We start from the raw sequence: 12950 nt of genomic DNA, 5'->3' as shown, positions 1-12950 counted from the left end.
TCAAGCCGCCCCGGCTCTGCTCAGAAGCTGCTGCCCGCCCAGTGCCCCCCCTCCAGGGCTGGGGAGGGGGAGAAGCAGCTCTGCTCCCCCCGTGGAGGGCTGGAGGGGGCGTGCAGAGCCTCACCACGCAGCCCCCGGACGCAGTGGTGCCCCCCAGCTCCTCCTTGGCACCTCCTTGCCTCTCACCTCGTGGCCACCAGCCCTATCCCAAGCAGGACATCACCAGGCTCCCCCCTGACAGCACAAACACTTTATTTGTGCCCCTGAGGGGGGCAGGGAGCTCAGCTCCAGGGCTGGGGGAAGCAGCTCAGTCCCAGGCACAGGAGCGCCAGTGGTTGGAGGGAAGGACAGGAGGTGACAGGGGACAAATCCAGCACCGGCTGTGGCACACAGAACGAGCTGGAACGCAACAAGCAGAGCCAGAGGGGCTTTGGGCATCATCCTCCCCCTGTGCCAATGTCACCCACGTGCCACCCAGCAGCTCCTGTCCCGGGACTCACCCCTGAGCTGCTGAGCCGGTTCTCCAGGACAAGCGAGCGCCCTGCGGCACAAACCAAACCAGCACCAACCCCCAGGTCAAGGCCAGGCCAAGCCCAGCTCCTTGCAGAGGCTTTTTGGAGAGGGGGAGAGGAGGGATCCAGAGCCAGTTGGCAGGGGAGGCCCCGGGCCGTGCCCTGGAGGCAGACGGTGCTACAGGGCCAGCGTGTCCTTGATGAGGCGGCGCATGGTGGTGGTGACCGAGGTGCCCAGCGAGTCCGTGATCTGGTAGGAGATCTTGTAGAGGTAGGGCTGCACGTCCTTGAGGCTGGTGTCGAACACGTTGTCCACCTCGGACTGGGTGGGCATCTTGGGCAGGTACTCGTGGCGGTTCATCACCTCCACGACGTTGATGATCTTCTCGCACAGCTTCTCGCCCACCTTCTCGCGGCAGATCTGCCGCTCCTGCTCGTTGGCCAGGTTCACCACGTTCACCTTCACGGTCCACAGCTCCCAGGGGATACACTCATCCGAGAAGGGCCACCTCGACTTCTTCTTCTGGTAGAACTCCAGTGAGATCTGACCCATCCCATCGCTGCCCGAGCTGCGCAGGGCGTCCTGGCGGCAGAGCACGGAAGGGGATGACGCTCAGGGGGAAGCCGGGACCCTCCTGCAGCCCAGGGCAGCTCCAGGGCTCTTTCAGCTCCCACTTCCATCCCTCCACACCCCCTCCCCGAGCCTCCTTTACCTTGAACTCCCCCACGGCCTTGCGCAGGGCCCGGTCCAGCTCCTCGGAGGAGACGCGCACGTAGGCGAAGTCGATGAAGTCGCAGTCCACGTCCTGCGTGCCCACGGTGCCGATGGAGTAGGTTCCTTCCTTCTTGTAGTGGAACTTGCCGGTGCTGCGGTGCAGCAGGACGGTGTGCAGCACGGCCAGCATGGCCTCCTCCACCTGACGCGCCTCCACCGACACCTCCAGCACCTCGGCGCGGCAGTTCATGGCGCGGCCGGCACTGGGGGGTGGCCCCACGGCAGCTCCTGTGGGGATGGGAGGGTTTAGAGGGGGTGAGTGTTGTACCCTGGCCTGTCCCAGGCTGTGCCCTCCCCACCCCACAGGGACTCGGGTGGCCCTGTACAGCCCCCCTCTTATCTCACACAGACACGCGGGGGCTGGGTTTGGGCCCCCCAAGGACTAAGACGCCCTCGTCCTGCGCCCCCCACACCCCATCCTGCCCCAGAGAGCCCGATGTCGTCACTCAGCCTTGGGCACCGTCTCTCCTCGACCCCAGTCCCCAGTCTCTCGGTCCCAGTCCTGGCCCCACACAGGGTCTCAGGCCCCTGGTCCCGGTCCCAGACCAATCCCCTTGTCCCCCGGGCCGGGTGATGCTCGTGGTCTCATTCCCTCGGTCCCGGGCCTGATCATGCTCTGGGTCCCGTCTCCCTGTCCCGGCCCCTCGCCCCGGCCCGGCCCCTCGCTCCCCGGTCCCGGCCCCTCGCCCCGTCCCGGCCCCTCGCCCCCCGGTCCCGGCCCCTCGCCCCCCGGTCCCGGCCCCTCGCCCTGTCCCGGCCCCTCGCTCCCCGGTACCGGCCCCTCGCTCCCCGGTACCGGCCCCTCGCCCCCCGGTACCGGCCCCTCGCCCCGTCCCGGCCCCTCGCCCCCCGGTACCGGCCCCTCGCTCCCCGGTACCGGCCCCTCGCCCCGTCCCGGCCCCTCGCCCCCCGGTACCGGCCCCTCGCCCCGTCCCGGCCCCTCGCCCCCCGGTACCGGCCCCTCGCCCCGTCCCGGCCCCTCGCCCCCCGGTACCGGCCCCTCGCTCCCCGGTACCGGCCCCTCGCCCCTCGCCCGGTCCCGGCGCCGCTCGTCCCGCTCCCGGTTCCTGTCTCGCGCGTTACCCAGCGCCCGGGACCGACCACGTGACCTGGGTGAGGAGGGCAGTGGAGCAGCTGATCTACGTAGAGGGGGGGAGACGGTGATACATCACCTACCGAAACCGCGACGCATCCCGCCACAGCAGCCGTGTTCCCTCAACCTACGCCTCACTCCCTTAACGCTGTCCCCACCGCTGTCGTTCTCGGTCGCGGTGCGGCCCCGGGGACGGAATCACCGTCTCCGTTCCGCGGCTCTTCTCCCCCTCCCTCCCCGCTTGGTTCGTTCCGGGTGCTTGAGTCACGGAGCTGGGCGTGGAGCAGCGCAGAGCGGCTCACAGCCCCCCCCCCCCCCCCCCGCGCCACAGCGCCCCCCGTGGCCTGGCGGCTCCCGGCGGCTGCAGCTGCCTTGCCCCCCCACCCCCGGCGCTTCTCCTCTACCCCGCGTCTGTCCTGTTTTGGGGCTAAAACTCTGTTCCCAGCCCTGGCCCATTCCCTCCATAGCCACTTCCCTCATATCGGCGGCTCTCAGCGCATCACGTTCATCCCAAGCGACCCTGGGGCTGCGTCATTGACTCAGCATCATTAACTCACCCTCATCCTCTCATTAACTCACCCTCATCCTCTCATTAACTCACCCTCATCACCTTCTTGTTCCTCGGTTCAAATTCTTTTGTGCTAAGCTACAAGAGGAACAGCAGCTCAAAGCTTTGCCCTCGTCCTTCTCTGCAGCCAGGACAAAGGAACCTTTGTGCCAGGTTCACACCAAGCTCCTTTGGCCACTCTGCCTTAAAGAACACATCAGCCTGCAGCCCCTTCTCTGCTCAAAAACAACTGCAACATGCTCTTGTCATTGAAAGTGCCATTTTTAGGTCGTTTTTCCCCATCATCCAGCTGCTACTGTGACCAGCACTGAGTCTATAGACTATGGAATAAACCCCTCCTCACATTGCTGCCCAGAGAACCCTGTGTGTGCCTCCAGAGCCTCAGAACACATCCCTGTGCTGATCTCTTCAAAATATCACCCTGAGGCTGCCCTGACCTTTCTTAATTTCGACTTTGACTTACCCAAATCGCAGAAGAAAATCTGCAGTGGAGTAAATCACCCAAAACACCCATAAACCCAGAGCAAAGAAGAGACTCTGAGTGAGGTCCCAGCAGTAGATGAGCCCTGGGCTCGCTGCAGGACGCAGAAACAAAAGCTCATTACCTACAAAATACACCTTTATTAAAAATAAAGTCTTTAACAAAGAGAGGGGATGGAAGAACACAGACCCAGAGGCTGCTCAGCAGCCACACAGGCAGGAGAAGGCAGCAACAGCCAGGGGAGTGAAACCTGCAAGGGAAACAAACCCACAGCAAAAGCCCCAGCAGGGTGAGGGCTGGGGGAGCCCAGGAGCAGCAGAGCAGCCCCAGGGCAGCTCAGTTGCTTCAAGAGTTGCATAACTGGGGCTTCCCTGCAGCTTTGTGCTTTGGCAAGGCTGAGTGAGCTGCCAGGGCACAGACCCCCAGAGCCACCCCACCCCCTGCTCATCCCCAAGAGCTCCAGCATTTGGTATCCAAAGGGGATTGAAGCCAAGGCAGAGGCACAGCCTGAGGAGCTGGACACCTCTGGCATCTTTGGTAACAGCAGGAGGAACAGGGGGTTACCCTCTGCCCACTCCCCAAGCAGCCTGACACTGGGCAGATGCTGAGCACCCAGGGAAGGGGCTCCCTGCCCCCACGATTCAGCCCTGGCAGCTCACAGGCACCTGCACCAAAAGCCAGAGAGGCTCCCGCCCACCTTGGGCCAGGACCAGCATCCTGCACCTCGCCTGCCCTGCGCTCCCTGGGCAGGACCAGCTCCCTGTGTCTGTCCTGCCAGCACCCAGGGCCGTGCTGACAAAAGCTTTGGTCCCTCAGCCTGGCAAGAGCTGCCTGGGGGCACTGGGGGTGTCGCAGCCCCCTGGTCCTGCCAGAGGGCTCTGTCACAGAGCTCACAGCAGCCCAGCTCGGGTGGGATGGATGGTGCTGGGAGCAGACGTGGCAGCTCTTCCCCAGCCCTCAGGGGCTCGGTGCTTCTGTGAGTCAGGGGCAGCTGAGCAGGGTCAGTGTCCCGTGGGGCTGTCACTCGTGTCGCTCCAGTCGCTGGAGATCTCCTCGAAGAGCTGCTCCTCGAGGAAGCTGCCGCCCAGGCCGTACTCCTGCTCGTGGGCAATCACCTCTTTGGGGGTGAGGTGAGAGGCACCACACACAAAGTCAGCAAACCTGGAAGAAAGCCCCAAAGCAGTGTCATTGCTCACACAGCAGCCTCCTGCCAGGCCCCTGCACACGGGGAGGAGCGTTTCAGTGCCGGCACCAAGCGGTATCTGCCCTTTCCCCCAGCACACCCGGCTTCCACACACCCCCAGCTTCTGTGCTCCCCCCTCTCCCCATCTGCAAAGCCACAGGGGACAGCAGAGCAACCTCAGCCTGCCAGAAGCAGAGGGGGTGGCCACCCCGAGCACGGGGCCAGGGCACATTACCTCTCAGGAGAACGGATGCGGCTGATTGTGGCCCAGGCATCGAACTCTGGGCTTTGGCAGCGCTTCCGAAGCTCCTCCAGGGCCCTGCGTGTCTCCACCTCACCCTGCACTCGATATTCCTCCTCGGTCAGCAGGCGACGGGGGCTCGGCTCAGCCCACACTCTCCTCAGCCTCCTGCCAGCAGAAGGGCCCCAGCCAGCGCCCACCCAGCCAGGGCAGGACCCCCAGGGCAGAAGGGTCAGAGCTGGCGGTGGGAGGGGCACAGAACATCCCCTGCACCATCCCAGGGACACAACCTCTCCCCAAACCCCGCCAAGCAGCCCAGTTCTGTGCCACAGACTCTGTCTGACAGCTCATCCAGGCCTGGGAAGCAGGAGCCAGCCGGGGTGCTGACAGCCCTCACCTGTGGGCAGCACAGGCCCAGTACATCATGAACTCGATGTTCTTGGTGCAGATGGCGACGAGCAGCATGGCCAGGGCAGCAGAGTGGATCTGGATGCCCGAGTACATGAGCAGCAGCCCCAGGAGCTGCAGGCCCCAGGAGAGGAGGCGGATGCTGCGCTGGTTCTCCAGGGGGCCGTACACGTAGCACACGCCGAAGCTCACCAAGCCTGCGAGCAGCAGGTAGCCTGTGGGAGAGCAGAAGCATGAGGCAGGCAGCAGCTGCTGAGCTGCCCCTGCAGAGGCTGCAGCAGCAACAGGGGCAGGAAGCCCTGGCTTGTCCAGCAGCACGTTGCAGCTCCAGGAGGAGACACACAGCGTGGAGAAACAGCGAGTCCAAAGGGCTCAATGCCTACCTAGGAGGTACTGCCAGTAGGACTTGCAGATCTTCTGGAGGTTCTTGAAGATCAGCTGAAGCAGGTACAGTGAGAAAGACCAGCCTCCTACCAGCAGGAAGTACACAGGGCTTTTCTAGGAGAGGAGATGGGAAATTGAGGAGAGGCAGTGGGCAGCCAGGGCTACCTGCCTCCAGCTGCTGAGCCCTTGCCCCATGCAAAGCCAGACACAGAAGCAACCACCACACAGCCAGAAGCACCAGATGTGGATGGAAAGGGCTCTTGCTGTCAGATCTCTCGCCCCAGACAGCCTGACAGTCACCTTGGGCATGACCTTGGACACCACGTAGATGAGGATGAGCAGTGAGGCCAGCACACCAAAAGTTATCCCAGACCCATAGTAGAAGGCTCGGCTCCTGCAGAGATCACACACGTGCAACAAGGTGTTTCACAGCTCAGGGATGCCCCAGGGCAAACACAGCCATGGGGAGCAGCCCCCTGAGCCCCTGCAGAGCCAACGGGCACTGCCCACGCAGCCCTCCTTGTGCCCAGCTCAGGGGGTGAAGGAGGCGACTCACCTGCTCAGCGTGTCCCCACAGAAGAACAACAGCAGACCCAGGAAGAAAACCAGGAACAGCTTAGGGTCAAAGCCTGGAAAGAGAGTGTGTGCAGGCAGAGAGGAACCCCAGCATGGTGCTGTCTGGGCTGAGCTCCATCCTGCCACGTGGTCACAGGGACGGGGAAGGGACAGAGCAACCCCCAAGCGCCCCAGATTCCCCTGTTGCTATCCTGAGGACAAAGACACGCTTCCCTCCGTGTTCCCCTTTCCCTTCCCAAGGGAGACTCAGCCCTGTGGGCCCTCAGGCTGACCCAGCCACATCCTTGTTGCCAACCCACGGGGGTGCCAGACCCACCTCCCGCCCCAGGAGCCCCCCGGCACGGAGCACACGTACGTCTGAAGAGGACAACGCAGTACGTGGTGCCGTCCTCCAGCAGTTCGACCTTCAGGCAGGTTTTGTTGCTGTACAGATCCACATCGATGCTGGTGTCGTTCAGCTTCTCCTTCAGGAAGGAGACAACGGTGTTCCACACGCCAGCCTCGCCGAGCTGCTCCTCGCTGCTCACCTGGGTGACTCGGATCATCCGGCTGCTGTTCACTCGGATCTGCCCAGGGGAGGGAAGCAAACGGGGGCTTGGCCACAGCTGCAGGAGGGGCTCGGCCCGGCCAGGGCCAGGGGGACCTGCCTTGTCCTCTACCTGCATCCTCGTCCAGACATCGTGCCACCGCGGGCCACGCGTGTTGGTGTAGCAGAAGTGCTGAGAAGCCGTGTGGTTGCACATCTGCCCGTCCTGGAGCGAGATGATCTCTGCAGCACAGAGCACAGCCGAGGGATGCAGCAGCTCAGAGCGTCTGCCTCACCCAACCAAACCCACGGCCCGCTCGCCCTTCCCAGCGCTCCCCCAGCTCGGTGTAACCCGGGTAAAGAGCAACGCTCGTCCTCTGCTCTCAGGACACGCTGCCCGGCCCTTTGCCGCGATAACCCCGTCGATGTGCCCGTCAGGAACAGCACAGACTCGTCCCCTGCTCCCCTCTTCAGCTCCTCTCCGCGCCCTGGAGCCTTCCCGGACGCTGGGACACCGAAAGCCGCCGCTCTCGCCGCCGCCGGGAAGCCTCGGAAGGCTCTGCCCGAGCGCTGGGGCTGCCCCGGGACGGGCTGCGGCCGGGCCCAGCGCCGTGCTCAGGGACAACACGCCCTTCCCGGGTGGAACGCGTCGCGCCTCGGTTCCAAGATGGAGCCCGCCCGCTCCTCCCGGTGCCTCGGGCCCCTCCCCGCGCACCTGCGCTCCCCAGCAGCGGCGGCAGCAGCAGCAGAGCCCCGACGAGGCGCCAGCGCCGCCCCGGAGCCGGTTTCGTCCTTCCCGCCGCCGGCTTCATCCTTCCCGCCGCGGCAGCTCCGGCCGGTTCCGCTTCCGCTTCCGCCGGGGAGGGCGGGAGTGCCGTCGCCGAGTGACGACTGAGCGCCCATTGGCTGCCGCGCTAACTGACGGGACCTCCAGCCTATCAGCGCAGGGAAGAGCGGGGCGGGGGGAAGGGCCGACAGTCGGGCCCCGCCCCCAGTTGCCACGGTGACCAATCAGAGCACGCGCCGCCCTCCCGCCGCCGCGTTAGCCCCGCCTCGCGTCTCGCGCTGGAGTGGGAGCGGGTCGCGCGGTACCGCCCCCCCCACCCCGCCGTGACCCGCGGCCGGGGGCGGCTCGGCCCCGCTCCCACCGCTCGGCCCCGCCCCCACCGCCCCCCACCGCCCCCACCGCTCCCCACCGCCGCCTCGTGTCGCGGCTCAGCCGGCCCGGCCCGCGCAGCCTTTCCCCGCCCGGACACAGCCGCGCGCCGTGGGGGGGTCGCGTCCCGTGGGGCCGCGGCGACCCCGCGATGCTGCAGCCCACGGGCGGGGGTCGGGTCCCCTCGACCCGCCCGGTGCTCCGTGCTCGCCCCCCCCCCCCCCCGCAGCTTCTCCGCGGCGCAGACACGGAGCTGCCCCGGCACCGAGAGGAGGGGCTGTGGGGGGTCTCCGCGCCGCGGGGGTCCCTGTCCGTGGGGCGCCGGGACGCCGCGTGAGCCGGACGCCCGTGGGCGAGGAGCGGGTTCGGGCGCCCCCTTCCCTCCTCCCCTCCGACTCCGTCCGTGGGCGGCGGAGCCGGGAAGCGGCGGGGCCGTGGGCGGAGGATGTGCGTCAGCCGGGGGCAGCGCCGGGCCTGGGAACGGCCCCGCCGCGCCGGACGCCCGGTCGCGGGGGCCGTGGGAGTGGGGGCGGCCGCCCGGGGGGATGGCGGGGAGGGAGGGCCAAGGCTGGACCCCCGCGTGGGGACGGTGTCCGAGGGGGACGTGCCTCGGATCATCCCCCCACACACCCCCCACAGCCCCCCTCCCGGGCAGGAGCACGCGTGGGCGGCTGGACCCACGCCAGGCACTCGGCCGCGCCAGCCGCGGTATAAATAGCGCCGAGCCACGCAGGGCCGGAGATGGGGTGGGGGCCGTGATCCTCCCACGGGGCCCGGGGGGGGCTGCTGACACGACTCCCGCAGCGGGCAGGGGGGCTTCAAGCGTTGCTTCCCCCCGCACCCGAAATAAACCTTCTCCCTGCACTCCCCGTCTCACCGTGGGGGCGTTCACCCCGAAGCCCACCGACGGCAGCCCGTGTCTGCTGCTGGCCAGGGGGGGCTGGGGCACAAGGGCAGGTCTCGCCGTGGTGGGGAGAACGGGGAGCGGTACCCGGGAGCATCCCCGCGCCTCGCCCGGTGTCTGCAGCAACCAGGGAGGCTGCGAGTCGAGCCCCGGAGCCGGGGGCTGCCCCGGCGGGTGGGACCCCGCGTCCCCCCTTCCCGCTGTCACCTCCCCCCACTGCCTCGCGCATCCTCCCCGCGACCCCCACCCCGGGACCCCTCCTCGGTGCCACCGTGCAGGGCACCGGTCCCCGCTCCCCCCTACCCCGCTCCCGGTGCCGCTGCGCTGCCCGCCTGGAGGGGGGGATGCTGGGGAGGGGGTTGGGGAAGCGGTGCCGCCGCCTCCGCCCGCTGCCCCGTGTGTCCCCCCCTCCCCGCGCTGCGCTCGGCGGGGGCGGCAGCCGCGGGATCCGCCCCCGGGGCCTCCCACGCCGCGCCGCAGCCGGGGCCGCTGCTATTTCACGGTACCGCCCGTGTGGGCGGCGCGCAGAAGCGGCGCTGGAGCGGCGGAGCGAACGTGCCCGGCCCGGCCGTGGGACCCCCGAGCCGCCCCGGACCCCCGGACGCAGCGGCCGGTTCGTCACCCTCGGAGCCCTCCCTCCGTCCTTCCCTCCCCCCGTCTCCCCGGGGTGTACGTCGGGCGCGCACGGGGCGGGCGCAGCGGCCGGAGGCGGCTCCAGCCGGCGGTGAGCGACCGGGGGGCGGCGGGAGGGGATGGGGAGGGGACCGTGACACCGGCGGGACGGGGGGGTTGGGGGAGTGGGCAGCAAGCGGGGGGAGGGGGCGAGGTACCCCGTACGCGGACGGCCGCGGTGGGAGCGGGACACCGGCACATCACCGGCACCGCGGCGTCGGGGATGGAGAGCGCTGGGGCGGCCCCGAGTGCGTGTCCGGCCCCACGCGAGCGGCCTGGGGGCGGGGGGAGCGCTGGCGAGGGGTGCAGGGGGGCTGGGCACAGTCCTGGGAGGAGGGGGCAAAAGGGGGAGGGGGCTCCACGCGTGTCCGTGCTGCGTCTGAGGGAGCTGTGGCAACAGGGTCCCATCCCAACCCACAGCACACGGGTGGGCCGGGGTGCCCTGTGGGGTCTGGGGACCCTGCAACACCCCGTGTCACCCCATCCCCCCCGGGGTGAGCCCTCCCTGATGGGGAGGGGGCTTCTCCCGCGCGTGCCCTGCCGTGACCCGGCCGCTGCACCCCGCAGGCCGTCCCGCCATGGCCCTGCCCCGCACGCTGGGCGAGCTGCAGCTCTACCGGGTGCTGCAACGTGCCAACCTGCTGGGCTACTACGAGACCTTCATCCAGCAAGGGGGGGACGACGTGCAGCAGCTCTGCGAGGCGGGTGAGGAGGAGTTCCTGGAGATCATGGCGCTGGTGGGCATGGCCACCAAACCCCTCCACGTCCGCCGCCTCCAGAAGGCCCTGCGCGAGTGGGCATCCAACCCCGGGCTCTTCAGCCAGCCCGTCTCGGCTGTGCCAGTCAGCAGCATCCCCCTCTTCAAGCTGTCGGAGGCCGGCGGGCGCAAGGCGCTCAGCAACGGCCACGCCAGCCCCGGCGAGGCCGCCGGCAAAGGGGGCGGCAGCGCCGGGACCCCCCCAGCCCGCAGCCCCACCGAGCCGGGCGACAAACTGTCCCCGTCGGCGGCTCTGCTGTGGCCTGGGAGGAGCACCCCCGAGTCCGAGGGCGGCGGGGACGACGAGCCCGGGGGTCCCCCCTTCTCCCCGGGCGGGAGCGCGGGGGAGCAGCCGGCGGGCACCGAGGCGCTGGAGCCGGAGCTGGCGCGGACGGTGGCGGAGAGCGTGGAGAGGCTCCTGCAGAGCTACCCCCGGGGCGGCGAGGCCGAGCTGCGGGCGCTGATGAAGCTCAACAAGAAGCTGGCCAAGGCCGTGGGGCACATCTTCCAGCTGGAGGACGGCGACCGGCACAAGGAGGAGGAGATCCGCCGGCACAGCGCGATCTACGGCCGCGGCGAGGCCCGGCGGCGCGACGGCAAACAGCTCACCCTGCACGAGGTGCGTGGCCTGGCCGTGCGCTGGCGCGGGGCAGGGGCGGCGCCGGGGCCGGGGGCAGGCTGGAGACGAGCTTTGGCCTCGGCGGGAGGTCGAGGTGGGGGCTGCAGCACGGAGGGAGTGGGACTGGGTGGGGGGTGTCCATCCCGCCCTGGCAGCGTCTGCTGTGCCGCGGGGGGTCCCGTGGGTGCCCCCAGCTCACGCGCCCGTCTCTGCCCACAGCTCATCATCAACGAGGCGGCCGCCCAGTTCTGCCTGCGGGACAACTCGCTGCTGCTGCGGCGCGTCGAGCTCTTCTCGCTGTCGCGGCAGGTTGCGCGGGAGAGCACCTACCTGTCCTCGCTCAAGGGCGCCAGGTGAGCCGGCACCTGCCGAACCCCCTCCTCACAGCCTGGGGCGGGGGCTCCTTCCTGGCTGTCACCCCGGCACGACCCGACGCTTTGGGACGGCCAACGGGACCCTGTGGCTCCAGGCTCCCCTTCGCCTTGCAGGGGGTTGTTTTGTGCCCGACCTCAGGGGGGGGAGGATGGCAGGGATGCAGGGCACGGCGTGTGTGGGGCTGCCCCATGGCTTGCCCCTTCCCCTGAGCCCCTTCCCCACGCCAGGGCTGCCTTTTCCCTCCTCTCTCCAGCTGCTTCCCCCCCTTTTTCTCCCCCCCGCCTCTGTCTCCATCTGCGCCCAAGCCCCACTCCGTGGCACCACCCTGCCGGGGCGGCCGCCCACGCCGCCGCTGCCGCTGCCCGCAGCGTGGCAGGAGGCCGGGCATGCCCGGTGTGGGGCCTCTGCACGGCCGCCCACGCGCCTGACGCAGCCCCTTCTCCTTCCCTCCCCCCACGCAGGGCACATCCCGAGGACAGCGGAGCCACCGCAGCCAAGCGCCTCAAGCAGGAGGTGGGTCGGGGCTTGGGGGGGCTGCGGGGGTCCCGCGTGCCCCGGGGCTGCCAGGGCGGTGAGACGGTGGCAACGGGCATCCTGCGCTTGGGGGGGGTGGGTGGCACAGAGACCCCCTCCCCAGCCCCAGGCTCACCCGTTGCTGCTGGCAGGTGGGGGAGCAGAGCCGCCCCGAGCTGCTGCCGCTGCCGGGGGCGCCGGACCCCACCGCGTACCGGGCTGCTCTGGAGGAGGACGCGGCGAGCCTGTCCGGGGAGAGCCTGGACGGCCACTTGCAGGGTGAGTAGCAGCCCCTTCCCCTCCCTGGGCAGGGGGGTGGCCGGCCCCTCCTCCGCCCTGCCTTATCCCACCTTGTGCCCGCAGTGGTGGGGGCCTGTCCCCGCCTCACCCCGCCGCCGGCCCCCGACGTGCCCCTCGGGCTCCCCCCGCACGGGCTCTGGAGCCGCCACATCCTGCAGCAGACGCTGATGGACGAGGGGCTGCGCCTGGCCCGTCTGGTCTCACACGAGCGCGTGGGGCGGCTCAGCCCCTGCCTGCCGGGGAAGCCCCCCGGACCAGGTGAGACCCCCCCCGCTGACCCCCTTCCCCTGGGGCTGGGGGCAGTGGGTGCAGGGGGCACGGCTGCCTTCTCCCCACGGCAGCAGTGCCCTGATGCCCCCTCCCTGCCTCCCTGCAGAGTTTGAGGATGGGCTGGCAGAACGGGGTCCTGCAGCCCCCCCGGACCCCCCCCACGCTACCATCAAGGTGGAGCAGGAGACCAGCCGGCAGTGAGACCCCTGCAGCCCCCCCACCCCCCTTGCCCCCCATCACCATTAACGAAGCAATAACGTGCTGGGGGGTGGGAGCCGGTGCTCGGGGTGCGGGGAGGGGGTGAAACCTTGGCCACAGCCCCCCCCCGGGCCCCCTCCCCTCCCGCACCCACCCTCCGGTTACCTCAGCCGCGGCGGGACGCACCTCCCCGCAGCAGCAATACGACCCCCGTCCCAGCCAGGCTCTGGGCCCGCCCCCCCCGGGGGTTGGGGACCCCTCGATGGACTCGAACTCACTGTACAGCCCCCTCCCCACCGTGCCCACCCCGGGCTGCCCGGCTCCAGCCCCCCTTCCCCCCCAAAAGCCATGTCCTCAGCCCCCACGCACCCCCCAGCCCCCCCGGCACACGAGCCACGTGCAGCACCGCACCCCCCCGCACCGCCCCCCCCACCCCCCC

The 12950-nt window shown here is 69.2% G+C and overlaps 3 protein-coding genes across 8 annotated transcripts; 1 reads left to right on the top strand and 2 right to left on the bottom strand.

The window, feature by feature from the left end:
• Nucleotides 1–235: 235 nt before the first annotated feature.
• On the bottom strand, nt 236–2629 carry ATG101 (autophagy related 101). 5 transcript variants are annotated; one of them, XM_062015406.1, is made up of 3 exons: nt 2464–2629; nt 1226–1515; nt 236–1095 (listed from the first exon to the last, which is right to left on the bottom strand). In XM_062015406.1, exons 1-3 carry the CDS (start codon nt 2477–2479, stop codon nt 691–693), a joined length of 711 nt encoding a protein of 236 aa, XP_061871390.1. In that variant the 5' UTR covers nt 2480–2629; the 3' UTR covers nt 236–690. The 5 variants fall into 5 exon arrangements, with proteins under 5 accessions (XP_061871390.1, XP_061871391.1, XP_061871392.1 ...); XM_062015407.1 differs by lacking the exon at nt 2464–2629 and adding an exon at nt 2303–2408; XM_062015408.1 differs by lacking the exon at nt 2464–2629 and adding an exon at nt 2282–2396.
• Nucleotides 2630–3549: 920 nt separating this feature from the next.
• On the bottom strand, nt 3550–9248 carry NEMP1 (nuclear envelope integral membrane protein 1). Of its 2 annotated transcripts, none has more exons than XM_062015402.1 (10): nt 9111–9248; nt 7463–7682; nt 6881–6990; nt 6577–6787; nt 6202–6274; nt 5946–6039; nt 5645–5759; nt 5251–5476; nt 4848–5021; nt 3550–4590 (listed from the first exon to the last, which is right to left on the bottom strand). In XM_062015402.1, the coding sequence occupies exons 2-10, from the start codon at nt 7557–7559 to the stop codon at nt 4431–4433; spliced, it is 1260 nt and encodes a 419-aa protein (XP_061871386.1). In that variant the 5' UTR covers nt 7560–7682; nt 9111–9248; the 3' UTR covers nt 3550–4430. The 2 variants fall into 2 exon arrangements, with proteins under 2 accessions (XP_061871386.1, XP_061871387.1); XM_062015403.1 differs by lacking the exon at nt 9111–9248 and adding an exon at nt 8169–8325.
• NAB2 (NGFI-A binding protein 2) lies at nt 9246–12932 on the top strand. Its single transcript, XM_062015404.1, has 7 exons — nt 9246–9531; nt 10047–10855; nt 11075–11208; nt 11692–11743; nt 11896–12022; nt 12107–12301; nt 12420–12932. Exons 2-7 carry the CDS (start codon nt 10058–10060, stop codon nt 12512–12514), a joined length of 1401 nt encoding a protein of 466 aa, XP_061871388.1. The 5' UTR covers nt 9246–9531; nt 10047–10057; the 3' UTR covers nt 12515–12932.
• Nucleotides 12933–12950: the final 18 nt, after the last annotated feature.

This window comes from Colius striatus, chromosome 26 (genome assembly GCF_028858725.1).
Source record: "Colius striatus isolate bColStr4 chromosome 26, bColStr4.1.hap1, whole genome shotgun sequence".
Classification (NCBI taxonomy): Eukaryota; Metazoa; Chordata; class Aves; order Coliiformes; family Coliidae; genus Colius; species Colius striatus.
Note: the sequence above shows the minus strand (reverse complement) of the source record. Positions and strands in the feature narration are given on the sequence as shown.